At 35.5% G+C, this 27,529-nt stretch overlaps 4 protein-coding genes across 5 annotated transcripts; all 4 read left to right on the top strand.

The window, feature by feature from the left end:
* The first annotated feature begins 995 nt into the window (after nt 1–995).
* On the top strand, nt 996–4,118 carry LOC105955763 (protein trichome birefringence-like 19). Its single transcript, XM_012979557.2, has 2 exons — nt 996–1,957; nt 3,064–4,118. The coding sequence occupies exons 1-2, from the start codon at nt 1,133–1,135 to the stop codon at nt 3,829–3,831; spliced, it is 1,593 nt and encodes a 530-aa protein (XP_012835011.1). The 5' UTR covers nt 996–1,132; the 3' UTR covers nt 3,832–4,118.
* Nucleotides 4,119–5,833: 1,715 nt separating this feature from the next.
* LOC105955809 (protein trichome birefringence-like 19) lies at nt 5,834–11,037 on the top strand. Its single transcript, XM_012979606.2, has 2 exons — nt 5,834–6,398; nt 10,022–11,037. The coding sequence occupies exons 1-2, from the start codon at nt 5,874–5,876 to the stop codon at nt 10,817–10,819; spliced, it is 1,323 nt and encodes a 440-aa protein (XP_012835060.1). The 5' UTR covers nt 5,834–5,873; the 3' UTR covers nt 10,820–11,037.
* Nucleotides 11,038–14,698: 3,661 nt separating this feature from the next.
* LOC105955764 (uncharacterized) lies at nt 14,699–16,922 on the top strand. Its single transcript, XM_012979558.1, has 2 exons — nt 14,699–15,782; nt 15,889–16,922. Exons 1-2 carry the CDS (start codon nt 14,699–14,701, stop codon nt 16,920–16,922), a joined length of 2,118 nt encoding a protein of 705 aa, XP_012835012.1.
* A 5,306-nt stretch (nt 16,923–22,228) lies between these two features.
* On the top strand, nt 22,229–26,865 carry LOC105955810 (proline-rich receptor-like protein kinase PERK8). Of its 2 annotated transcripts, XM_012979608.2 has the most exons (9): nt 22,261–22,444; nt 22,588–23,705; nt 23,873–24,277; nt 24,416–24,502; nt 25,254–25,324; nt 25,443–25,525; nt 25,794–25,941; nt 26,180–26,341; nt 26,464–26,865. In XM_012979608.2, the coding sequence occupies exons 2-9, from the start codon at nt 22,817–22,819 to the stop codon at nt 26,650–26,652; spliced, it is 2,034 nt and encodes a 677-aa protein (XP_012835062.1). In that variant the 5' UTR covers nt 22,261–22,444; nt 22,588–22,816; the 3' UTR covers nt 26,653–26,865. The 2 variants fall into 2 exon arrangements, with proteins under 2 accessions (XP_012835061.1, XP_012835062.1); XM_012979607.1 differs by having other exon boundaries at nt 22,229–23,705.
* The last annotated feature ends 664 nt before the right edge of the window (nt 26,866–27,529 follow it).

Genomic DNA, 27,529 nt, shown 5'->3' on the forward strand with positions numbered 1-27,529 from the left:
ACTGTTATGTATATAGTGGTTATTTATATCCTACACTAGGTAGATTATAATCGTTGATCTACACATACCGGTGTGTGTGTGAATGGTATAGATGGACGCGAAATATTTCACCTGATGTAGCTTGGAGGGTGTTTGGCTGAGCTTATGAGTTGTTGAAAAGAACTTATAAAATGTTTAAGAGCTTATAAGTTTTTCAAAGTGTTTGATAATTTGTTCTGAAAAAAATCGTAAAAATTCAAAAAAAATATAAGTTGTTGGTTGGAGAGCAAATAAGATTTTTTTTTAAATGTATCGATACCACAACTTTTTATTTAAGATGGTAAAAATAGATTATAAGTTCATTATCCAAACACTTAAAAAATAATTCTAAAAATAAGACATAACAACTTATCAGCAGCTCTTAAAACAATTTATCATACGTAAAAGTTTATCAATTATTTAAAATAAGCTTAGCCAAACATAACCTTTTGCTGCTTAAAACAATTTATCATATGTAAAAATTTATCAATTATTTAAAATAAGCTTAGCCAAACATAACCTAAGTATAAACATGCATATGGTTACCAACCCTCTCAAGATGTATATCATAATTTATTCTAAATAATATGATTTTTCGTCAATAAAAACAAATAATAATTTTGACATTTAACAAACTGTCACTTTTTGACAGATCATATATTAGTTTGTGAGAATAATTGGATTTCCATAAACATTTTTCTTTTCAATTATAATTTACCCAAAATAATATGAATTTTCATAAATGAAAACAAATGATTAAAATCATTAATATATACACATGCATATAAATGGAATTTTTTTTTTACTAAAAAACATATGACAGGCAAAGAGATGATGTTGAAATACAGCCATAGCTTACCTAAATCTTTTCCGAAATCCCCTTACCACATATTAAATCATTAGTTTCCTTTAAACTAGGATTAACCATCATCATTACCCAATTTAATTAGTTATTTATTACTACTAAATATATGAATACTTCAAATTTATATTTCCCTCCATTGAATTTTTTTAACCATTCATCCAAGCAAAAAAAATCTTTTTCTTCACAAATAATTTCATTTTTCTCTTCTTCCTTTTCCTTTTCTTGGTAGAAAGAAAATCATATAAAATAATGAAGTTTCAACCCTCGGAACTCCCCATAGGAAAGCCACAACCGAGACGAAGAACATCGAAACTCGCCCCGCTCGTCGCCCTAACGATTCTCCTAACAATCCCTTTATATTACCCTTCAATAAAAGATTCCACGAAAAAACTCTCCGTGGAAGAAACTTCGCAAACGTTCGAATCTTCTTTAGACGATTCGATTAAACGGTCTTTAGACAATTCAATTAAAGAGCCAACCTCCCATTTAGAGACTTCTCCTATCGAAAACCCCAGCACCGACCCCTGCTCTGGCGACGGTGCTGAATGCAATGTCGACAAGAGCAGGGATAATGATGATGATGTGGCGGCGGAGGCTGTGGTCCCACAACCGCCTCCGCCACCACATCATCAGTCACCGCAGAAAAAGAAGCACGAAAAGGGAGGGCAAAAACATAAAAAGCCCGCCCGTAAATACTCTTCTCCTTCGTCGTCGTCGTCGTCGTCGTCGTCTCACCAAGAGATTGTAAGCAGAGGGGGCGATAGGGGGGCGGTTAGAGAGAGAATTTTGGACGACGAACAATGCGATTTGTTTTCGGGCGAGTGGGTCCCGGATCCCGATGGGCCGTATTATACGAACGATACATGTAACGCGATACAAGAGCATCAAAATTGTTTGAAATTTGGAAGACCCGATAGAGGGTTCTTGAAATGGAGGTGGAAACCCAATGATTGCGAAATGCCCGTTTTCGACCCGACCCAGTTTCTGGAGCTTGTTAGGGGGAAATCAATTGCTTTTGTTGGTGATTCTGTGGCTAGGAATCACATGCAGTCTTTGATTTGTCTCTTGTCAAGGGTAAGTATATACATACATATATCTATACATATATATTAGTTTTGTTTTTATTTCTTTAATTTGCTGGTTTTAATGATTCTGAATTAACTAGTTTTTTTGTGCCTGCAAAAAAAATTGATGATGCAATTTGCAGTCAATGTAAGTCAGCCTGTTGATTAAGGAAAATTTTCTTGATGATGATATTAAAAACTAATATATCAACCATTGGATTCCTTTTAAGCAAATTACAATCACCTCCTTGAGGTAAAGGCTATTTACGAAAAAAACCTTTCGTGTTCTAGAAATTACATATAGTCCACTACAATGTGTAAATTTCTTTCATACACCTTCCCTACAAAAGGGTGTTAATGTAATAAATTTATAAGTTACGGGATTGGATGTATTTATAAAAAAATTGAGAGGTTTTTCATAAATCTCGAATGGCGGTTGTAAACTTGTAATAACCCTTCCTTTTATGCATTGTATGTAGGGGTAGAAATTAAAACCGAGTTTCTAAATTCCTCCCATATAAAAAATTTCCTATTTTTCGAACAATATTTTCTTTGGTTTATTTTTGTTATTCGAATTGGTATAGCAATTTTGATTTTCGATTTCCTATTCGGCCTTAATTTTCTAGAAAAAAAATCAAAACATAGAAAAAAGAAAATCCGAATTCCACCCATTTCAGTTCAAAATTTTCTATTCCGGGAACAAGTATTCACTTCTAAATTTTCAATTACTCCAATTTTTAATTTTAGGAAAAATTACGAAAACACTTCTTCTGTTTGGGTAATTACATTATTATTTTACAAAAATACCCATCCACAGGTAAATTTAGGCATGCTAAATCGGTAAAATCGAACAGAAATTTCGGTACGCCCATATTTTATATCGTTTACCGAACTGAATATACGATTTGATTCTGTAAATAACCGAGGGAGGTGGTTGTAATTACCCAAACAAGAAGAGTTTTTGATGACGGGTGGCCGTAATTTTCCTTATTTTTATTTTAGAATATAATAATGGGAATTAATTTACACTTCTAATCACGTATTAAATCTCATAGTATAGATTCTAATCATAATTAACGTTGCAATTATTTTATTTTTTAATTTTAAAATTATCAGGTAGCAATTCCGGTGGATTTATCTGATCCGTTGGATCAAAACCGACGGTACGAATTCCGCGACCACGATTTCAATATTTCCATGTTCTGGGCGCCCTATTTAGTAAGAACAGAAAAAACAGACCCAAAAGACGAAAAACGCCCTTTCAATCTCTACCTCGACGAATTCGACCGCCACTGGCAGACCGGAATCGCCGCCTTCGACTACCTCATCATCTCCGCCGGCCACTGGTTCTTCCGCCCCACCTACTTCTACCTCGACGGCCGCCTCGCCGGCTGCCTCTACTGCCCCGACCCCAACCTCCCCCACCTCACCTCCTACTTCAGCTACCGCCGCGCCTTCCGCACCGCCTTCAGCGCCATCAACGCCGCCGGATTCTCCGGCGTCACCTTCCTCCGTTCCTACGCGCCGTCGCACTTCGAGGGCGCCGCGTGGGACAAGGGCGGCGACTGCGTCCGCACGCGCCCCTTCCGGAAGGACGAGATCCAGTTGTCGGATTACAGCCTGGAGATGTACTTGATACAGCTGGAGGAGCTGAGAATTGCACAGAAAGTAGGGAGGAGAACCGGAGGGAAGTTTAGGCTTTTTGATGCCACCAGGGCTATGCTGCTTAGACCCGATGGCCATCCTAGTAAATATGGCCACTTACAAGGGGCAAATCAGTCATTTGCTAATGACTGTGTGCATTGGTGCTTGCCTGGCCCGATTGATGCTTGGAATGATTTCTTGCAGGAATTGTTGAAGAGGGAAGTTGGAGATAGCAGATGAATTATATAAATTAAAAATTAAAATATAGCAATTTGGTAACATTTTTTTATTAATATACATATTTATGTATATATTGATAAAAAAAAATACTAAATTGCAATAGAAGATTTTCGAGCGCGACGACACCTTCGATCGGTGAATATGCGGGTCTGTGTTGCAGCTCTTCGTCGCGATTGGTTATAGGATCTACGAAGAATTAAACGATAGATGAGTTGTATGAATTATTTGGTTGTAAATTCACGAAAAAAACGTAGAAATTTGATGCATTGATTTTTATTTCGTCTTTTATTTATTTATGATTATTGTTTATTTTATTGGTGTTTTCTTGGAATTTTATGAGACTCTGTTGTGACCGTTGTTGGCAAGTGAATTTCGAAATTGAGTCAATTGACACGGGTACTCTAGCTCTCCAATCATTAGATCATCGCTTGCGGGACGATTCTGAAAATTAATTAAGAAATCACTAAATTCGTGCATAGTGATAATTAAGTTATTGTATTATCAATTTATCATTATGCAATAAAAATTATTCAGCAATAAATAACACAAAATCAATTTTTTTTCAATTATACTTCCTCTGTTCCATAATATATTAATATCTGTCTCTTTTGAGAATTTCTTTTGTTTCATATTATCTGTCATTTTACAATTCCAATGCTACATTAATTGCTTATTTTTCAATTTTACCCTTATTAACTCTATAGCACTCTTCCTGCATTAATTAATAAACAAGGGTACTTTGGTCCATCAATACATATTTTTTAAAAATCAAGACATATTTATTGAGATTTTTAAGATTTGTGTAAAGATGAAAAACAACAAGTATTTAGAAGAAGAGAAAGTAATATTCAATCAACATCCATATAGTTATATACATCTGTCAATTTTTCTGTCCAAATGGAAATGAATGGGTATCCATGTGGGAACTTGATAGCGTATGAGCTAATAAATCCAAGGCGGCACACTATTGATAAATAAATAAATAAATAAATAAAACTTTGAAAAATATAATAATAAATATTTGGTATTGGCTAGGAAAATTTTATGATTTTTCAACATTTAGAAAGTATAGTTTAGTGATTCATATGTTTCCATTTTTTTGTGGTTTTCAACTGTTACACACGTATTGAAAAATAATAATAATAAATATACATGGATTATATGAAATATATAAACTAAACTTATTTTAAACGAGTGATAAGATCTTAGATCTGATAAATTGTTTTAAGAGCTCATAAGTTGTTATATATGTCCTATTTCTAAAATTACTTTTTGAAATGTTTGGATAATAAGCTTATAAAGTTGTTTTTAATGTTTTTAACATCTTAAATAAAAATGTGAGATATTAGAGGATGTTTGACTCAGCTTATAAGTTGTTAAAAACTGCTTATAAGATATTTAAGAACTTATGAGTTCTTTCAAAGTCTTTGATAATATTTTTTTTAAATCTTAAAAATTCAAAATAATAATTTGTTGGATAGCAAATAATTTTTTTTTAAAGTACTCATACCAAACACTGAGCAAAAATAGCTTATAAGTTCATTATCCAAACACTATAAAAAATAATTATAAAAATAAGACATAACAACATCGTATCAGCTCTTAAAACAACTTATCAGACGTAAGAGTTTATCAACTATTTTAAATAAGTTTAGCCAAACGGGGTAAGTATGTCTTTTAAAAGATCTTATAATCTATCTAACCAAATACTTTGAACGAGCTTATAAGCTCTAAACATCTTATAAACTATTTTTAACAGCTTACAGACTTAGCCAAACACCCTCTAAAGTCTAAATTATACTACCAATTTCTCATTAATTATTTCTTCACTAATTATCTCACAATTAATTAGCCAACAACCATGGACCAATTATAAGACAATAAAAAAGCTTCACTAGACCTTGTAAGTTGTTAGCTAATTTCACTTTCAATATTGTATAATATTAATTTTTAATACACACACACATATATATATATATATATATATATATATATATAAACATTTGCTCACACCATTTGAAGAAAAGCTCCACTAAACAACAATGGAGCTTCTCCTCTTCAAGAAACATGGTAACCTAAACAAAACAATTAAAAAAATAGTTGTAATAACAGCCATAGCAATAATCTTACTCGCCTTTATCCGTATCAACAATCCAATCCCGCATAATCATTACTCCAATCCTCCATTATCCAACTACCCAGCAGCAGGATTAGTTATCCCATCTCCAAACCAGCAGCTGATTAATATTAATATTGCGGCACAGGATATAAAGATAACAGACGTCCGAGAAGAGTGCGATGTATTCGCGGGCGAGTGGGTCCCGAATCCGGATGCTCCGTATTACACGAACGACACGTGCTGGGCGATCCACGAGCACCAGAACTGCATGAAGTACGGTCGACCCGATTCGGGTTTCTTGAAGTGGAAGTGGAAACCGGATGGGTGTGATTTGGATGTATTGAACCCGTTTCAGTTGTTGGATATTGTTCGGGGCAGGTCCTTGGCGTTTGTTGGAGATTCTGTTGGGAGGAACCAGTTGCAGTCCATGATTTGCCTCTTGTCCAGGGTAAGTTTTTTTTTACACACAAACACACACTTTTTGGTGTTATTTTCTTGGATTTTTCAAAAAGAAAATCTATATATATATATTTTTTCTTGATTTTATTTAGTGTTTTTTTTTTTTTTTGAGAGTAGTGTTTTTTTTTTTGATGTTATTAACTTTGAACGTGGCTTTGACCATTTTCTAGTCTGGTTTTTTGCAAAATTCAGGCATGGGAATTGTAGTCGTTTGAGATGGCTTTCTGATCGGTCCAACTTGAATCAGCTAGATTCGATGTTGGATGATAAATTTATGCATGAATGAATTATATTTTGAATTTTAGATAACTCAAAATATTAAAGTAGTTGGCATTTTTTGTTGATTCATGCATATCTTTTTTACCCTGTCTACATCCAATCTTGATAATTCAAGTTGGATTGGAAAGTCAATTCAAAGAATAGGTAAATTATGGCCAGATCCCTGATGTAAGGATAAATTACGAAAAAACACCCTAATGCTTGGATAATTACAATCAACCCTCAACTAAGAATCCTTTTACACGTCCACTCTTATGGTGTCAAATTCAACAGAATCTTCTAGATTCCGTAGAATGATCCCTAGTTTGTACTCGTTTTGTACAAAAATGAAGTTTCTGATACACCCCAATGTGATGTTTACAAACCAAAAGACAAATCTTATGATCATATTATGTTGTTTCAAAATATGAAGCTCAAATGGATAAAACGGTGACGTACTGGAGAATATTTCACATAATCTAGAAGATTCCACCAAATTTGACACCGCAAGGGTGGACATATAAGAAAATTCATTGTTGATGGGTAATTATAATTACTCAAACATAATGGGGTTTTCGAAATTTGACATTACTTCATTGGTGACCGTATTTACCCTTCAAATAATTATAAATTATATGTTTTGAGTTTAGCCAAATTCAAACTTAAAAATGGTTAGAGTCGTATTTGAAGTCAAAACAGTATATTTAAAACTCAAACAACATTTATTAATTACATCACTTTTTTTTTTTTTTTTTTTTTTTTTTTTTTAGAGGTTGCCTTAGCTTACTGCTTACCTAACTAATTAAGGCCTCTATTATTTCAAAATATTAGGTACATCAACTATATCAAAGATTAGATTAGATTAGATTAATTGTCTCCTGAAAATGAAAGCTAATTAAAGAATATCACCAGCTAATATGTATTATGTAACCACCTATATTATTTAAAAAAAAATAGAAATCAATGTTATTGTTATTTTTTAAATTAAAAAAAAAATATCAACCAAAAACATGTTAGCCAATATGTCATGTGTTTTTAAGTGTTTTTTGTTTTAAAAATAATAATTACATGTGTGTGAATCGTTTAGGGATAACATATTGTCATATTATATGGCTTAAGTGTCTTTCTCACCAATTATTTTTTTTATTAATTATTTGTATTATTTGTGAGAATTAATATTTGAAATAATAAAAGCAACATGATAAACATAGTAACTAATGTACATTGGTTCTATATAAAATGGCAAATAATATGAACAAGAAAATTCTCTAAAGCAATAATTAATTTGAAAGGATCCCACTAAAGATAATATACTAATTAATTATAGGACAAATAACACTTTATCGTCTGTGGTCTGACATTTTTGCACATGATCCCTAGTACTTTCAATATAAGTAAAGGTTAAATTACGAAAACTCCTCTAAACTTAAGCTAAATAATAAAAAACAACCCCATCTATTCGTAATTATCGAAAATCCGCTGAAGTTTGTTTCTATCTTACACCAACCCCCTTTTAGTGTGACTTTTCACGATTTTTTTTTTTTATTCTAGGGAATATAATTTACACAATTTTAAATGTTTTCTTTTATTTCTCGCCTACTTAACATAAAGTATAATAAACTGTACACATTTTCTGTTAAAAAATTCGATCAACAGTTAATAAGAGGGGAGTTTTAGTTACTACGGATAGGTAATGATGGTTTTTGCTATTTAGCCTAAGCTCAGAAGGAGTTTGTAATTCACCCTATAAGCGAATGACCCCCTTATTTAGTATCAACATATTATAACTTCCTTGTACTTTTAAAATTTTCATTTTCCCAACCAGCATAATTATTTGTCAAGTGAAATGTCACAAGGGATTATGTGCTTATATTGAGTACGAAGGAGTTGCGCGCAAAAGTATCAAATCACAGTGGATTAAGTGTTATTTACCCTTAATTATATGATGTAAATAATAGTTATTTGGGGGCAAGAATACAATAAAGAATTTGATGTTTTCAAGGGAAACCACATAGTATATATTTAGTTAGACAATATTCATATATAATTAGATATGAATAAAATACAAAAAGGAAAATGACAAGTTTGAGGGAATCCAATCTTGGCACGTGCGAACCTCATAAATATGTAGATCTATAAACTTTAACTAAAATTAAAAAAAATCATTTTGTCGTTTTCCCTCCAGCTGCACTTGTTTATCAATATTCCAGAGCTTGGATTTTTGTTCTGCAATCAGCACAATAATATTAACTACTCCTGATTTAGCATATTTGTCTGAAAACGACATGCTTCCCCTGACATTAACTATATAATAATATTATCTTTTTTTTTTTCTCACACTATATTATATTTAAAATTTAAATTAGATATACATAAAACCAAGATTAAATTATTGTCTTGGGTACTTTAATTGTTCACAAAAGAAGAACAGTGCCATGTGCCCTAATTTTGTCTGGAAATTGTTGGTGGCTATAATGAATTAAAGAACTTTTAGTCATTATCAAGATTTTAATTGTGATTAATAATTAACTATCAACAAAATTATTACTACCTCATTTCATATTAAGTGGCCTTCTGGTCACTACAAAAATTCCGATATTAAGTTTCACTTTAGGTTTTCAAGAAAAAATAATTTGTGTATCAAGTTTGCGCTTTTATCGTTGATTGTTCAAATTCATTACTAAGAACTCATTTAATAATATTGCGAAGTGTAATTTAAGGGTTTTCCATAAAAAGTAGACTATGAATTAGATTTCTTAATCGGTGTGCATTTTACTTAAACGCCTCTTAATATGAAAGGGATGTAGTATGTTAATATATATTTTGAGTTTGTATCAAGTGTTGATCGTGGTTAATAATTAAATACCAGCTAAATTAGGTCAAATTACGGTTATCTCCATAAAGTAATGTTAAATTACAAAGAAAAAAAAAATTTGGGGTAATTACCCGTCCAATTTTACGATATCAAATTTACATATTTAATGTGGAATTTTTTCTAAGAAACAATACATAGTTCATGGGTGGTTGTAATTACCCAAACATGATAAAAAAAATTTTCGTAATTTAATATTATCTCAAGGGATAACCGTAATTTGTCTACTAAATTATTACGTTTGCATCAAGTTTTGATCGTGATTAATAGTCAAGTAACAATTAAATTATTATGTTTGTATTTTAATTCTAATTATTCTGATTTTGAAATTTTCGATATTGGAACAATTTTTTTTATTCTAATCTCTAATTTGATTTCGGTGTTTTCAATTTCTTTTTAATAAATAATACAAATTCGTTGTTATTATTCCAATTTTTCTTTAAAGTTTAATAAATAAAATAATACTTTTGTTATTATTCAAGGTAGAGTACCCGATCGACGTGTCTCCAACAACAGACGAGCACTTCAAACGCTGGAAGTACGTAAATTACAATTTCACCCTCGCCTATTTCTGGTCGCCGTTCCTAATCCGGTCCGACGAGGGCGACCCGGACGGTCCAACAAAAACCGGTCTACTCAACCTCTACCTCGACGAACCGGACGAGTCATGGGCGACTCAGATCGACGAGTTCGACTACGTCATCCTCAACGCCGGCCACTGGTTCACGCGGCCCGCCATCTACCACGAGGACCGCCGCCCCGTCGGCTGCCGGTACTGCCAGCTCCCCAACCTCACCGACCTCCCCGCCACCTACGCCTACCGCCGCGTCTTCCGGACGGCGCTCAGATCCATCGCCGAGCGCGTGAGATTCAACGGCGTCGCGATCGTGCGCACGTACGCGCCGTCGCACTTCGAGGGCGGGCTCTGGGACGCCGGCGGGAACTGCGTGCGGCAGCGGCCGTACCGGAGGAACGAGACGGAGCTGGAGGGTTCAGATCTAGGCATGTACGAGGCGCAATTGGAGGAATTTATGGCGGCGGCGGCGGGGGCAAAGAAGAGATTCCGGTTGATGGACACGACGGCGGCGATGCAGCTGAGACCCGACGGGCACCCGAGTAGATACGGGCATTGGCCGGAGGAGAAAGTGGGTTTGTATAATGATTGTGTGCATTGGTGTTTGCCTGGGCCCATTGATACTTGGGCCGATTTTTTGCAGCATATGATAAAAATGGAGGCCCGGATTTCATATATGGAGAGAAAGAATATTAAAATGCATTAAATTCATTTACTCCGGATTTCATATATGGAGTTTTTTAATTTTATCCTTGAATAGTTGTAATTTCATATATATGAAAAATCGGACTGATCGGATAAGAATTTAATGAATAGGAAATTAGATTGTCTGACGCTTTCGAAGGATGCGTTCAGAATCTATATTTGTTTGCTGAGGCCTCGTTTGGTCTATAATGAAAGTAAGATTACATAGTTTTGTGAGAACTCAATTGTGTAAGTACACTAAGAGGAGGACTAATGAATAATTGTCCAATAAAGTAGGGGTGTGGGGGAAACAATGCGAATGTTTTGGATGAAGAATTCGAAATGAATTCGTTTGAATTGAGTTTAAGTAGGAATGATATGAAATGAGTGTAAATGAATATGGATTTGAAATTCACTAGAACCGGTAATAAAATAATCAAAACGAGAACTTGGATACAAGTTATGTACTTATATGTCGAATACCTGGATGCAAACATCGACAGATTTATTATTATGAATTTGTAATGTACCTTGCCAATTTTGGTGGACATTTTTTCTCTAAAACTACAGGTTGGGTCGAAAAGTTATTAAATTAACCAGATATCAAATAAAATTCAATTATTTAAATAATTCATAACTAATGTTTATAAAACAAATGAGGCTATAGAACAAACATTTTTTTATTAAATATAAAATGCGTTCAACTTCTTGAAAGCCATAGCCACAAAGCAAAGTGTTTAGTATTCAGTGATTTGGTGAACCAAACAGAGAGACTTGGTCCTCTATCAACTGCAATTTGCAATATAAAGAAAATCAAATCAAATCAATTGACAATTAGTTAATGACAAAAGCAAACGACAAGGAACTTTTTTATTTTGTGTTTGTAAACAATAACATCCACAAATAGTGCTGTTTTATTTTTTCTTTTAATAAAATTTTTTTTATTTTAATTTTGCTCAATTGAATTTGGAGGAATAATTTTTTTCGGAGGGTAATTTGCATCGACGTCCCCTCGACTTTGGTCTTTTGGTAACGACATTTTGGCTTATACATGCCCTCCGGATGGGGTGTGGTTACCAGAGGAGCAAAGTCGAGGGGAGGTGGATGCAAATTACCCAATTTTCAGATATACCACGTAAAAAAATGTGGCAATAATTACAATTTAATTTATAGGATTAACTCTTTTGGAGTGCATTTTAATTATTGTTCGGTTCATACTAATTGAAAAATGAAAAAATACAATATATTGTGTAGTATTTTGAATTTTTTATTTTTTATGTTAAACTATTTTAATTTTAAGACACGTGGCCTTAAATATTGAAATTTTATTATAATATTGTTGAACACTTATGTTTAATTGCAATACATATTATTTGAATTTTTATTCAAATATTGTTGAGTTAATTATGTTTAGTTATAAGAATATAATATGTTGTAAAAAATATTTAAAAAATTGATTTGTACCGTACTTGTGGACAAACCATCTATCCACCAAAAAAGTTGGATGTCAACCAACACGCACGTAACTCATTTAGTTGAGTCGATAATGGTTTTCAATATTAACCTAAGTCGATTTGTTGGGTTCGTGAGTTGGTTTAATAGCCAGTAATCGACTAACCCAACCCACAAACAACTCTAATAGAAGCAGACCGTGGGAGAAACGGAGCAGAGTTAAATAAATAGATGAAAGTAAATAAATGAGAAATTATTGGCCTCTTTTATGTGCAAGTGTTAAAAAATAAATTAATAAACTTTTGGTACCTTTACTAATAAATGTTAGAAAAATTAATTGGAAAATACAAATAAACATTAATAATTTAATAATTTATTTATGAAATTATTCTTGCAAAACATCATTCCTTAAAATAAAATAAAAATATGTTCCCAAATTGGATAAATAAAATAAAATATTTCTTATGGGAAAATAATTACCAAACTGACCAAACAGTTGCTAATGTTCTCAACGAATCAAAATGTTATTCATTTATAATAGCATTTTTTTGTTAATGATATATTACTTACATTATATTATTGATTATACTTGTGCAAGTGTTAATTAATATTTGAGTAACACTTTGTCGCCGATCAAATATAGCTTGAACGGTCAAAGTTGATATCTCGAGTTTTGACTTAAATTTCATAAGGTCCATATCTATTTAATGCATTCTTTCTTAGTTGTCACTTGTTCATTTCAACACTTATTAGATTTTTTCAAACTTTATATTACTAAAATTATAAAAAATAATGAAAATTCGAAACTCAATTTTGAATTTCCTAACAAAACACGGATCATAACAATTAGGCAAATTACAACCACCTCTGAATGTAATATTAAATTCGAAAAAAAAAAAGACAAATCTTTATATTTGGATAATTACAACCAACTCTCAACTATGTATTTTTTATGGAAAAAACTTCTCCAGTGAGTAAATTTAGGGGTGTTCATTCGGTAAGACTGTACCGAAATTTCGGTACGCTAAAATTTCATACCGTTTACCGAACCAAAAATATGCGGTTCGATTTAGTAAATAACCGAATTACTAAAATTTTATTCAAAGTATTCAAAATTTTGATTTTTTTAATAGATTTTAGTTTAAATAGTAATATTACATATACAACATGTAATAATAAATAAAAAACCGAATATCGGATTTTTGTTCGGTCGTTGCCAACCGATGAACACCCTTAGGTAAATTTAACACCGTAAAAATGAACGTGTAAGACAATACATAATTGAATCCGGTTATAATTACCCAAACATTATGAAAATTTTTTCTTCGTAATTTGCCGTATCTGAGGAGTGACTGTAATTACTAATTTGCCCTACCAATTAATTTAAGTTAATATATTCCCACACTTCCATCCGAATTCTCATTATATTTTTAACATGATAATAGTATTCTTTACACACGTATATACGGTGTATTTTTCATTATATACGGTATATAAATTAGGGGAAATGTGGGATAACCCCCTACTTTTGAAAATATATATGTGGAGGCCCAATGTTTTTTTCTCCCTAAGGCAAAAGCCCAGATTCTAAACTTAATTAGCTAGACCCCCCTGAGGACATAGGATATGACTATTTTACCCTTATTTTCTGTTTTTTTTGGCAAGGAAATTTCCCAACTGTAGAGAAGGAAGCAGCAGCTTATTTTTCTCCCTCCTCCCGGCCGTGTTTTTCACGGTGATTTCTCTCTCGCGCTTTCTCCATCTCAATCGCTTCCTTATACGATTGGGTAGGGTTTCGGATTTTTGGGCGTTTTTAGCGTGATTTGCGATCGTGGTTCAGCTTTCACCATCTCAATCGCTTCCTTAAGGTTCGTTTTTTAATTTTTTTTGCAGAGATTTCATGGCTCGTTTTTGTTTATGATCATGATGTGCGGCTGGGTGTTCGTTGATTTTTGAATTGTGATTATGCATTTTCCTGTGTTTTTGTACAGTATGGGGTTTTTATTCGTCAATTGTGTTTGTGTTTATGCATTTCGATATTACATTGTTTTTTGATTTTTTTAGAGATTTGTAATTATATATACCATAGTAGTCATGTTTAGCATCGTAGACCTGTTGCATATACAGAATTGTGTCGGTTTGATTTTTTCAGAATTTTGTATTTGATATATACCAGAGTAGTCATGTTTAGTATCATACACCTGTTATATACCAGAGTAGTCATGTTTAGCATCATACACCTGTTTTATATTAGAGTAGTCATATACATATTTGCTTTTTTTTGAATTTGTTTGTGTATATTTTTTGATTTGTATTGGTATACACAAGAGTAGTCATGTTTAGCATCATAGATCTGGTGCATGTCAGGGTAGTTAAATATATGTTACAGTAGTCATATACAGTACTTTTTGTTTACAGGGCCAGAATGTCTACAAATATTGTACTAATAATGAGGTTTGGAGAATTATTTGGTGTGAGGAAATGTGTTACTTCCTTTGGATTTCAAGAGTTGGTTGGATACGTAAGGGCCAAATGGGGCTCGTTGCACCAGAACACCATGTCTCTCACGTATACGGTTGTTGGTCATGGGGAGGGTGTGTTGTGTGATGATGACGATGTGTTTTACATGCTGTCATTAGCGCGCGATATGTCTCTTGATCGTGTTGAAGTGAGTGTTAAACAAAGAGAGGGAGTTGTTCCTGATGTGGTATCAAGTGTATCATGTTTGTCTAATCGCGCACAGATGCATGACGAGGTTGCGTTCGAATTTGGTCAAGGTAGTGGAATCAATCACGTGCAAAATGCTGGAATGTGTGGTCAAACTCAGTTGATGAGTGCTAACTGGGCTGATTTGATCAAGGATGTTGGTCAAGTTTTTCGTGGAGGTGCTGTGGAGTTTAGGAAAGCTTTATGCATGTATTCGGTGGAAACTGGATTTGAGTTTACATACGTTAAGAATGAGCGTGTACGTGTCACAGCTGAATGCAGACACAGGACATTAAAGAAATGTATGTGGAGGATACACGCATCAGTTGAGAAGGCCAATGGTTATTTTTATATAAAGAAATTTGAGAAGCATCACACTTGTGGATCTTCTTTTGGGTCGTCAAGGCAGAATAGAATGACGTCTGACATTATTGCTAGTATGATAGTTAATTTGGTACGAGCGAAGCCAGACATGGTTGCTAATGATGTTGTTGTGGATATGAAGCTGAATTATGGAGTCGACATTAGCTATTATGTGGCTTGGAGGTCTGTGACGGCAGGGAAGCAACATGTTTTTGGTGATGATACTAGTTCATACTCACACTTACCGTCGTACTTTGAAGAACTTGGTCGTACCAATCCGGATAGCGTTTACAATCTTGACATCGATGCAGATACGATGAAGTTTCGACGTTGTTTTTTTGCTTTTGGTGCATGCTTGTCGGGTTTTAAGTCATGTCGACCGTCACTCTCCCTGGATGGAACATTTCTGCACAACAAACACAAGGGCATTTTGTTAACTGCAATTGGGCAAGATGGTCATAATAGTAAGTTTCTGTACATTTTAATGTGATTTATGACTATATATGACTATATATGACTATATATGACTATATATTACTAAGGCTGTTGTTGTTTCCTTTTTTTACACAGAATTGTACCCAGTTGCATTTGGCATAGTTAGTGAAGAATCTGATAGCAATTGGGCTTACTTTCTTACTCATTTGAGGGTTTGCATTGGCACGGATCGTGTGGTGACGTTTTTCTCGGATCGCAATCATGGTATTTTGGATGGGGTGAAAAATATATTCCCTGATTGTCTTCATATATACTGCTTGTATCACTTGCAATTAAATTTGTCAAGTAAATGTAGAGGTTGTCCATCTGGTTTTCGAAAGAAGATGGCTCATTTGTTTAATGCCTGTGCCTACGCTCCTACGAAATCTGAGTTTGATGTGCATATAAAGGAGTTTATAGAAACTGGAGGTACAAGGATTATAAATTTTCTAGCAGACCTTCCGTATAACAACTGGACTTGTGCACATTTTGAGGGGAATAGATATGGGCAGATGGCATCTAGTGTTGCAGAATCGTGGAATATGAAGATTGGCGGCATTCGTGGCCTGCCTATAACAGATGTGGTTGATGGTCTTAGGAGTATTATGATGGTGGAAATGTGTGTAAGGGCAGAGGAGGCTGCGGTTATGTCAACTGTACTTTGCACTCCCATTCAGGGTGCTGTTAATAAACTAGTACATGACAGTAGAGTTTTGACAACAAAGAGGGCATCGGAGTACATTTACGAGGTGCTTAGTACTCCAACAGCTGTTGTTGACATTCGCAACAGGTCGTGCACGTGTAGAGCGTGGCAAGTCAACGGTCTGCCGTGTATACATGCTGCGTGTGTTCTGTTCCATAACAATAATGATGGTTACGCATATGTTGACTACTATTACACGGTTGAGTGTTATAAAACCACGTATTCGCACAGTATTTATCCATTTGTGAAGCCAGATTTTGATGGTGATTTGCCTTTGGTTGGACCTCCAGATTATCATATTCGGCGTGGCAGGCCGAAGGTGAAGAGAATTCCTTCGAGAGGTGAGAAGGTTAAGAGGAAGATAAAATGCAGCTCATGCAACCGTATGGGCAATCACAACAAGAAAACGTGCAGGAGGCCTGTATGAAATTTGAGTGGAACAGAAATGTATTTCAATTTCTTTTTTTCTTTTTATACCGCCTTGAATTTGTGTGGAACATAGGTTGTGAATTTTTTTCTTGAGTTTCTAAGTACATGATCTGTTTTTTCGAGTAATGAATTTCGCTATTACTGATACATGTAAGTACAGTTTTCTGTGTTTGGATTCTAACACTTGCAGTCACTTTAGTCATATGAGTATTTTACAACTACGGGGTCTTAAATAGTCATATGACTATGTGACTATAGGTGACTATGTAGTCACAGGTAGTCTTAATGTCATCTAACCTAAAAATATAAATTATTAATAAGTAGTCATTGATAGTCATACGACTTTGTGACTATAGGTGACTACGTAGTCACAGATAGTCACACGACTATGTGACTATAGGTGACTACATAGCCACAAATAGTCAAACTGAAATCTGACCAAAATATGTAGATCATAAACAAGTAGTCAACGATAGTCATAAGACAATGTGACTATATGTGACTATGTAGTCACATGTAGTCATATATAGTCACATTGTAATCTGACTTTATATGACTTTATGTAGTATTCGTAGATGTATGTAGTGGTGTCATACAAAAGTACTACAAAATAACATTTTTGAAGAATGGTAACGCATATAATAGCCATAAGAAAAGATATTTTAAGTACTGCAAAAATAGTCATTCAAAAGTACTACAAAATAGTCATATAAAAGTGCAAATAGTTTTACAGAAATAAAAGCTTCAATTAATAGGAATAATAATTGTCTAATTAATCTTGTAGTGGAGCAATGATTCAACAACGGACCTCCTCATGCAATCGACACCGGTCTCAGCGTCGTTGGTAACCAGTGGAATTTGGCGGAATGTGTTCCTTATAACAAACAGGACAAAAATACCACAATCCCTTGAATCATCTGCTTGTTGGGGTGAGTCATTTACCTCGTGCAGCGGTGCGTTTATGGGAATGGCGGAGATGTTAAACTCCCTAGCTGTGTTTTCGACATACATTTTCTGTGTACATGAATGAATTAGATATTTGTTTTATTAAATAAGTAGTTGTGGAAATAAATTGTCAGTAGTTGTTTACCATGTCGGTGGCGTCAATCAGGTATGGGTCCTTAAGACCTTTGCGAGGATGTAATGAGTTGTAGAAACGCCACTCATTTGAATTTCTGTCCAATATTAACAGTGTCCAGTGGTTAGCCCCGGTTTGAGGATTACCGTCGGAGTGTAATGGGAAGATGAGGTATCTATGTTTGCTAACTTCTGCTGGTATGCGGAATGTTTTATTTTTGGACTGCCTCAACGATGTCTGTTAGAACTACTGATTAGTTACCACGGGAAAACATATACTTCTTTTCTAAAAAAACAATTACAAATATATTATCGACTTTGTACCAGTAGCATGCTGGTGAACGTCATGCTTGTTCCCTTAAGCGACTCATAAGAGCTACCTTCAAACAACCCTGCAGCTTGCTGATGTCCCAATATCTCGCAGTAAGCATCTATAACCTGTGATTGTACAGTGTTATTAAATTTGTGTACATAACGTGAGCAGGATAGGTTGTACAGTGTTATTAAATTTTTTTTTACCTCGCCCGAAATAGCTTCCTTTCTGAGGATGATAAAGATGTCAGCCATCCGAACATGAATATTGCCATCTGGATTCTTCCACACTGTTCTACTGCATTTATAAACATTTTTTGAAGTATGAATAACACATGTGATTGTGCAGTCATGGGTAGTCATGGGTAGTCATATGACTATATGACTACTCTTGACTACATATATGAATAGTCATATAGAACTAGTCACTAATAGTCATATAGTTATATGACTATATATGATTGTATGAAGTAGTATAATTTTTCATATAGATGACTGGATATATGACTGTAGTTAGAGTTTACTTACTTCCCATGCACTATTTCATCTGCCATTGTGTTTATTATCGCCTTGTCTCTCGCACTCATGCCGATGAATGTGTTGTATTTTTTGTATCTGAAATCCCTACGTGCTTTCTTGGTGCTACGTGGTGTGACTTCATGTTTTTTTGACCTTGTACGCTTTCCAACTGCAGATTTTGGGTCCTTTAGCTTGGCCTCGATATCTTCGTCACATATCTCAAACTCACTGTCCGAATGTATTGGTGGGCGCTCATCAAGTGCCTTTGCATATTCTACACAATTAGCTTCCAACTCGGCTATCTTTTCATCCCTTTCTCTAATTTTATCAAGATGAGTTTTCTCAGCTGATTTTAGGAGGGTGATTTCAGCTTCCAAGAAGATTCGGGCTGCTGTGTGCTCAGGCATGTTTGTGAGTGAGATATTTTCTGCTTCAAACTCTTGTGTCAGCGAAAAAGGTTTTTCGGGTTGTACAGTTGTTGTAGCATTTGTCAACTCTTCAAGACGTTTGATGAGGGATTCATTCTCTGCCTTCAGTTCTGCATTCTCTTTGATTTTTTGTTGCAGCTCACTCTGGTTCGGCTGTGTTTGACTCAAGATATTGAAAGATGGCCCATCATCATTGCTAAGCGCGACCTCGTCCTGTAGTTTTGCAAGTTGAAGAGCGACATGTGCCTTTTCGTCAACAAGAACCTGCTTGTCGTTTTTTAACATGACTATCTCCATTTGAAGTTCTTCTACGACAGCTTGCAATTTCGACACTTGGGCCTCCTGTTCTGCTCTTTGTTTTGCTTCTACCTCCAACAGCCTCTTTGTTTCATTCAGCTCGGTTGTGATCTTGACTTCATCTGACGACTGCCGCTTTTTGCACCAGTTTTTGATTGGGACATTCTCGTCAGAATCAGAAGGAGTGGCAGAATGAACACTAGCATTGCTGTTGTTATCGTTGTTATGTTCATCGTTTACATCATTGCTGATATCGTCCAGGACCAAGTTTCCATCTAAGATTTGTTGTTCTTGCTCTGTTGGGATCAGCGGATTCTCGTTGACGAGTTGTGGATCGATATCGTTCATGTCTTTGCTGCTCAATGTAGATGCAAGCTCGGATATATCCCACCTCCGAAATCTTGGAAAAGCAAAATCAGCCAGCGGAGGCACGATTGCTACACGCTCACACATCCAATACTGCGTAAATAAACATAAACAATTAGTCACATTTGTGAATGTACATGATAGCAAGTGACTATAAGTGAATGTACATGACTGCAAGACTATAAGTGAATGTACATGACTGCAAGTGACTATAAGTGAATGTACATGACTGCAAGTGACTATACGTGACTGTACATGACTGCAAGTGACTATAAGTGAATGTACATTACTGCAAGTGACTATAAGTGAAAGTACATTACTGCAAGACTATAAGTGAATGTACATGACTGTAAGTGACTATAAGTGACTATTCATACTTACCAGGACAAGTGGTATGCAACCACGGACTTTGTCATTTTTGTTTGATGTGTGGATTTGCTTAACCAAGAAATCCGTTATCCCCCTGGCCCAGTTGAAGTCATTTGTTTGGTCGATATCATCGCAGTACTTGAACATCCACCAAGCTACGATTTCAGCTGAAGTGTTGAAAAGGACGGTTGACATAAGGTGTAGGATTATTAATCTGACCACATCTTCAATGTCTTCATCGTCATCGCTATCTATGTGCACTGCAGAAGCTGGTGTTTCAAAGTTTTTTGGTGGAGCGATGGGTGTGCGGCGAATCTTCGTGCTGCGAGTCCTTGTTGCGGCTTCTTTGACCAGTCAAAAGTCATCCGTGTGTTGCCAGATTGGATGCCAAAGATTAACTTGCAATCTTGTGGCGTGATTGTAATATTTTTGCCTCCTATATGGAATGCCCTTTCTATTCTGCTGTATGACGTCATTATTTTGAAAGTTCCATTCTGTGTGCCTGCGACTTCATCTCTGCTGAGTTTGTGTTTTGCGAACGGTAGAACGAGATGGTAGAATGGGGTACGGCGAAGACATGCATAGTGAGGTGGTCGTAGGTGTATATCTTCGAAGAAGGTCACGATTGATCGCATGTTGGCTCGGTATTGTGTCCATTTTCCCTTCTTATGTCTGTCTATTTGTTCATTTGTTTCAGTACCTGCATAAAGATGTTTATATATATGTTAGGGTGTGAACATGACTGCTAATAACTATTCTTGAAAACAATACTCACACACAAAACACACATGAGGTAGTAAGCAGGATGTAGTAAGAATGAATGTGACTGCATATGCAAATATGACTATGTAGTACTACCCATGACAACAACACCCAGACTCAGGAAAAACACACAAAAGCTGAAGTATCTATGTGACTACACATATGAATATGACTATCCAGAACTAGCCATGACAACAACACTCACAACAACAAAAAAAAGCACAATTGCTTCAGCAAAGGATGGATGTGACTATATATGAAAACAACACCCACACACAGAAACAGCACAAATACTGAAGCAGAGGATGGATGTGACTACATATGACTACATATGACTATGCATTACTACCAGTGACAGCAACACCCACAAACAAAAACAGCACAAACAAAACAGCATCCATGAATGTGAGCACATATGACAATATGACTACGAAGTGCTACCCATGAAAACAACACCCATACACAAAAAAGCACAAAATCTGTGGCATGCATGAATGTAACCACATATGCAAATATGACTACGAATTACTACTAATGGAAACAACAATCAGACACCAAAATTGGATACATGACTACGGTTTTTTCACAAATTTGAAGTAGTGAGATGGTTGAAGTAGGGTAGTACCTGTTGATAGGTTTTCAGCCTGTGCCATTTTTTCCTTTCGACTACGGCCTGGAAAAAAAATGTTTGAAGGGGTTTTTAGTTACCAACGGAGGGGGAAAACAAAGTATGTTGTTGTAATGTAGCCATAAACTTACGTTTTGCCGGTGTCTTCTTCGCCATTGATGGAAGGTAACTACTGTTGGTGGTATACGATTTTGAAGAGCAGAAGTTGACTAGAATTGCGGTTGTTTGGGTTGCTATCGACGAAGATGCCTAACCTTCCTCGGTTGGGTTGCCGTTTCCGGTGAATCCTCGCAGCGAGAAGATGGGTGCGATTTTGCAGAGAGGAGGTTGATTCTTCCGGTGGTTTTTTTGGTAGTGGAGGGACGGGTGATTTGGGAATTGATTTTGAAATTTGTGTAATTCCGTATATGGGCTGGGTTTGGGGTTCAGGGGTAATTTCGGGTTTTTTTGGGCCAGGGGTGTATCTCAAAGAAAGATTTTTAGGGGTGGACTTATGCCTATATATTTTACATTCTAGGGGTGTATATCTAATGGACCCTATAAATTAATTTCAAATATTCCTTTTTTTACTCTCTTCTGAAACAGCTAGTAGTTTTAGTTTCAGTGATTTGGTTGCTGAATCAAAAACTTCTCTCTCCATTTTGACCAAGTATATATTATTCAGTTAGTCGCCCCCACGTTTTCTTCTCATTGTTTACCATCTCTTCCTCGCCGGATCAACAACAATTTCTCCTTCTCGATTTCTGTTTCTGTTTCTGTAAGGTTAGAATTTCGCCGAATCAATTTTCTGCATTTCGATTTCTAGTAAATATATAATTCGGAATCTACAGTAACTGCTCTACTGCTTGATATCAGTCAGTGTTTAGAACTTGATTTTTGGGGTTTGTTTGAATTTATTGATCTAGGTTTTGTGTGCATTTGATTTTTTGCCCCCAATTCGACTTAATCGGCAACTGATTTCTGAAGTTCATCTGATGCTTATTGGAATTGAAGGATAGTTGTATAGATTTTAGTTTTTTTTTTTTTTTTTTTTTGAAGTGAAGACTGTAGAAATTAGTAGATTTTGGGTGCAAATTCGAATGAAGAATGTTTTGTGTTTGAATTGAATTGAGCACAAAAAGTATTCATAAAACGATGTCGTCTAGATCACCCCCTCCAAACACTCCCCCCATAGCAGAAGTCCCACCACCATCTTCTTCCACAAATTCCTCGTCTCCACCTCCTCAATCCTCTCCGCCGCCCGTTCCCCTTTCGCCGCCTCCATCACCGCCAGAAGCCCCTCCACCTTCCACATCTGCACCACCGCCTAAACCACCCCCTTCACCACCACCATTACCGCCATCACCACCTTCGCCTTCTTCACCTCCCTCATTGCCCCCACTATCACCCCCACCATCGCCGCCCCAACCTTCTCCACCACCCCCATTGCCACGACCATCACCCCCTGACGCCTCACCCACCGATTCACCCCCTCCTCCAGCCTTGTCTCCGCCCCCACCATCACGCGGTTCTCCACCAAAAGCACCCCCGGCCCCGCCCGTGGCATCACCCCCACCTTCACCCCCAGTTGTTACACCTTCTCCTCCTCCTCCTACCGCCGATTCTCCACCTCCGCCCGTTACACAACCACCAAAGCGTTCCCCTCCATTGCCACCCCCTCCAACTGACCCCACACCGACCAATCCTCCAACTCCAGCCTCCACTGTATCTCCTCCCCCTCCCCCGAATAATTCATCAGTCAACGGAAGCGCACCAGTCTCACCTCTTCCATCCTTGCCTCCAGAGAAACCTACTGCTAAATTAGCTCCATCTAGTCCGAATATAACCGCAAATACCCCTACCCCACCGGGGAGTTCTGGGGGTCTAAAAGATGGAGGTGTAGTTATAGGCAGCATTGTTGGCCTTTTAGCGCTGTCTTTAGTGGTTCTTGCTGTGTGGTTTACTCGTAGAAGAACGAAAAGGAAGTACGCATCTGCTCCTAACTCTGAAACACCCTCGCCTTTTGCATCCTCCCTAAATTCAGGTACTAGTTTGGTATGTTTTTATTTTCCCCTTTCGTGTACTTCTTATTGTTGTTCTATTCATCTTTACATATCAAGGGCCAAGAGGGGATTGTGTTTGTAGACATTCTCTTTTGTAAGTGAATAAAAACTCATTCTTTGAGTATTCCGTTCTTTTTTTCTCATTCAGAATCAGGTTTTTTAAGACCCCAACGATCATCTAAACCAGGCGGAAATGGTTCGCCGAATAATTTTCTGTACTCACCGGATGGTGGAATGGGCTCTTCAAGAACCTGGTTTACATACGAAGAAATGTCGCAGGCGACAAATGGATTTTCGGAAGAAAATATTTTAGGTGAAGGTGGATTTGGCTGTGTGTATAAAGGGGCTCTTGTAGATGGAAGAGTAGTTGCTGTAAAACAGTTGAAGGTTGGTGGTGGGCAAGGAGAGCGCGAATTCAGAGCAGAAGTTGAGATTATCAGCCGAATACACCATAGGCATTTGGTGTCGCTTGTGGGCTATTGTATCTCTGATCATCAAAGATTGCTCGTCTATGATTACGTTCCGAATAACACTCTGCACTACCATCTACACGGTAAGCCTAAATTTTAGTGGTGTTTAAGTTTGTTCCTTTTTGTGAAAAGTGTTTTCGAGTTTAGGTTTCGGAAGTTGAAAGCAAAAAGCTCCTTCGGGAATATATGCAATCACTGTCTTACTTCTCGAGTTTATGCAGCTGAAGGTAAACCAGTAATGGATTGGGCTAGTCGAGTGAAAGTTGCTGCTGGTGCCGCACGAGGACTAGCGTATCTTCATGAAGACTGTAAGCTCTCGCCACCAGTTTCAATATATATATATATATATATATATATATATATATATATATATATATATATATATATATATATATATATATATATATATGTTTCCACTTTTCCGGTTATTCTCGATACTATTTTTAAATATTGGATTTTCCGGTATTTAAATCGTGTATCTCCGTCACTTGTAGTTATTTATCATTCAATGAATGATTGATAAATGTAAATGATCCATCGACATTAATCTAATCCAATCAGAATGTTTCTTACTTTGTCTTTGTAGTTCTACATAAGGATTAAAAACTTTCTATCCAGGGGATTTTCATCCTATCGTATATATATATATATATATATATATATATATATATATATATATATATATATATATATATATATATATATATATATATATATATATATATATATATATATATTAAAATTCTGCTTGGAAATCCTAAATCTTTATATATGCATTACTGTAGAGACAGAGGACTGGTGTAAGACTTCATAAATGTGAACATTGTAAAAATGTACTCGGGCTTCATGTGAATTGAAGAATTCGAAACTACGAATTTCATATCCATAATAATTTTAAAAAAAAAAATAATTGACCTTATTTACATGATTTCATTTTTAGATGAATTTCAACTCTATGACCTCAATTTTGAACTTTTTTCTTTTTCGGAATCATATTTATGAAACAGAAATTCACGCTATATGGAGTCAATTATAACCATTTGGCTGTATATTTATCAGGTCAACCCCGCATCATTCACCGAGATATCAAGTCCACAAATATTCTCTTGGAGAACAACTTCGAAGCACGGGTATGCTAAATTTCTCTGTAACATAACAGCTCAATCCACTTTTACAGCATGTTTTTTCTAGGAAAAAAAAGCAATTAGATCATTTTCCATTAAGTGCTTTTATGCTGCTTTTCGACAGGTGGCAGATTTTGGGCTTGCAAAGCTAGCACTTGAATTGGATTTATATACCCACGTGTCAACCCGTGTAATGGGAACTTTCGGGTAGGTCACCACTTTCTTGAAAACTACGTTAAGTCAAATTAAGCTACGGTGTCTTCTAGACTGGAGCTAGCTTATTACATGCTATAGGAACATGACAGTGAGTCTAATATCATCGAACACATGGTTGTTTCTCCAAGTGCAGCATCACTACAAGGGATAATTTAGGATTGTTGCATGTTTGGTAGTAAATTATTTGCAAAGAAGTATGAACAATTGTTAAATAGTGCAATTTTCATTCATTAAAAGAGTTACATGCGATGAATTGCAGATACTTGGCTCCAGAGTATGCATCGACTGGTAAACTGACGGAGAAATCAGATGTTTATTCTTTTGGTGTTGTGCTTTTGGAGCTCATTACTGGTCGTAAACCTGTTGACTCATCTCAGCCCTTGGGCGACGAAAGCCTCGTTGAATGGGTAAGCTCCACCAACCTTCTTTTTTACTTTCTCGTTTAATTTTTCTAATTTCCTTTGAACCTCAACATAAATTAAGGCCTCGTTTGGTTCCCAAAATAAGATTACTCCAGTATTATGAGAACCCAATTGTATAATCGGACTAGGGGAGAATAAATTACTATCAATTTAGTATTCGTTTTGTGATATCTTTTTTGAGTTATGTAAGAACTTATTTGGAATGCCACCTCACCTTTTTCAGGCAAGACCATTGCTCACTCAAGCACTCGATGCTCAAAATTTTGGAGATCTCGTTGATTCTAAGCTCGGAAATAATTTCGTCGACATTGAAATGTTCCGAATGATTGAAGCTGCTGCAGCTTGTATTCGTCATTCAGCTTCCAAAAGGCCTAAAATGAGTCAGGTTTGTTTCGATTTTTTAATGATTCGTTATGTATTTATTTTTTTAATTTTTTTATCTTTCGAATTATTGATTCGTTATGTATTTATTTTTTATCATTATTAATATCTGTTTTTCGTTTACAGATAGTGAGAGCTCTAGATTCTTTAGACGAGTTAACGGATTTGAACAACGGAGTGAAACCTGGACAAAGTGGGGTTTTCGATTCGAGGGAACATTCTGCACAAATAAGATTGTTCCAAAGAATGGCATTTGGAAGTCGAGAACACAGCTCCGATTTCTTCGATAATTCTCAGAGTAGCTGGAAGAGTTGACCGTTTCGATTTTTTAATTCTTTTTTTTTTTTTTGACTAAAAATTTGGATGTAAATTTTGCTGACATTTATTGAATCCTAGTCACGATTCTTTTGTATTATTACGTCATCCTTAATGTTTTTTGATCCGTTTTGTAGATGAAGTAGCTTACCTCGTGTATATGCTCTAAGATCTTGTTTCTTTAATTGATACCAAAAGTTGCAATTTCTTGAACCCAATTATTGCAACTATGATTCGTTTAATCAGTGACTTTTCAATTATTATTTTCCACAATGGAATATTTTAATTTATTAATTTCTCATTTTACCTAAATATAATTTTGAAAAAGTAAGTTTAATCCACTTATAAATTCAACAAAAATTGATTAACTTATTTTTCAGAATTATCTAATTACTTTGACAAACGTGGCATATCAGATGGAGCAAGTGAACATGTGTCAATTGATCAAAGTTTGAATTTCATTGCCAATGGTCGCTAGGTCGAGCTTGTCACACATGGTTAGCCCGGTGTAGTTTACGTCTCTCGTATAATTTGCAAATTATTATATGAGAGCGTAAATTTACCCAATGCACCTATATAACTAGCTGCGGGGTTACTTCGTTACAAAAAAGGAAAAAAAAAGATTGAAAAAGGAAATGGTAGTGTGACAGTATCTTCTAAATTATTGTAAGGTGGTGTTTGCAAAAGCTTATTTAAAAGTAGAAGTTAGTGATTGTGAGTTAGGTTGAGATTAAGGTGGTGTTTGCATAAGCTTATAAAAATTAGGAGGTTTTTTTCTCAAGTAATTTATTATTAGGTGTATGCAAAACTGACTTTTGTTTTTGCTTCTCTTAAAATAAGCTGTTTTAAGCTATAATTTTAAAAACACACATGTACA

This window comes from Erythranthe guttata, chromosome 11 (genome assembly GCF_056151865.1).
Source record: "Erythranthe guttata isolate IM_541 chromosome 11, IM_541, whole genome shotgun sequence".
NCBI lineage: Eukaryota > Viridiplantae > Streptophyta > Magnoliopsida > Lamiales > Phrymaceae > Erythranthe > Erythranthe guttata.

What these genes read in the sequence shown, in the direction of transcription:
- LOC105955763 (XM_012979557.2), top strand. Translation starts at nt 1,133, where the DNA reads ATGAAGTTTCAACCCTCGGAACTCCCCATAGGAAAGCCACAACCGAGA. An exon ending in TGATTTGTCTCTTGTCAAGG is followed by an intron (nt 1,958 to 3,063) that starts GTAAGTATATAC and finishes TAAAATTATCAG; the next exon opens with GTAGCAATTCCGGTGGATTT.
- LOC105955809 (XM_012979606.2), top strand. Translation starts at nt 5,874, where the DNA reads ATGGAGCTTCTCCTCTTCAAGAAACATGGTAACCTAAACAAAACAATT. An exon ending in TGATTTGCCTCTTGTCCAGG is followed by an intron (nt 6,399 to 10,021) that starts GTAAGTTTTTTT and finishes TTATTATTCAAG; the next exon opens with GTAGAGTACCCGATCGACGT.
- LOC105955764 (XM_012979558.1), top strand. Translation starts at nt 14,699, where the DNA reads ATGAGGTTTGGAGAATTATTTGGTGTGAGGAAATGTGTTACTTCCTTT. An exon ending in TGGGCAAGATGGTCATAATA is followed by an intron (nt 15,783 to 15,888) that starts GTAAGTTTCTGT and finishes TTTTTTACACAG; the next exon opens with AATTGTACCCAGTTGCATTT.
- LOC105955810 (XM_012979607.1), top strand. Translation starts at nt 22,817, where the DNA reads ATGTCGTCTAGATCACCCCCTCCAAACACTCCCCCCATAGCAGAAGTC. An exon ending in TCTGCACTACCATCTACACG is followed by an intron (nt 24,278 to 24,415) that starts GTAAGCCTAAAT and finishes GAGTTTATGCAG; the next exon opens with CTGAAGGTAAACCAGTAATG. An exon ending in CGTGTAATGGGAACTTTCGG is followed by an intron (nt 25,526 to 25,793) that starts GTAGGTCACCAC and finishes GATGAATTGCAG; the next exon opens with ATACTTGGCTCCAGAGTATG.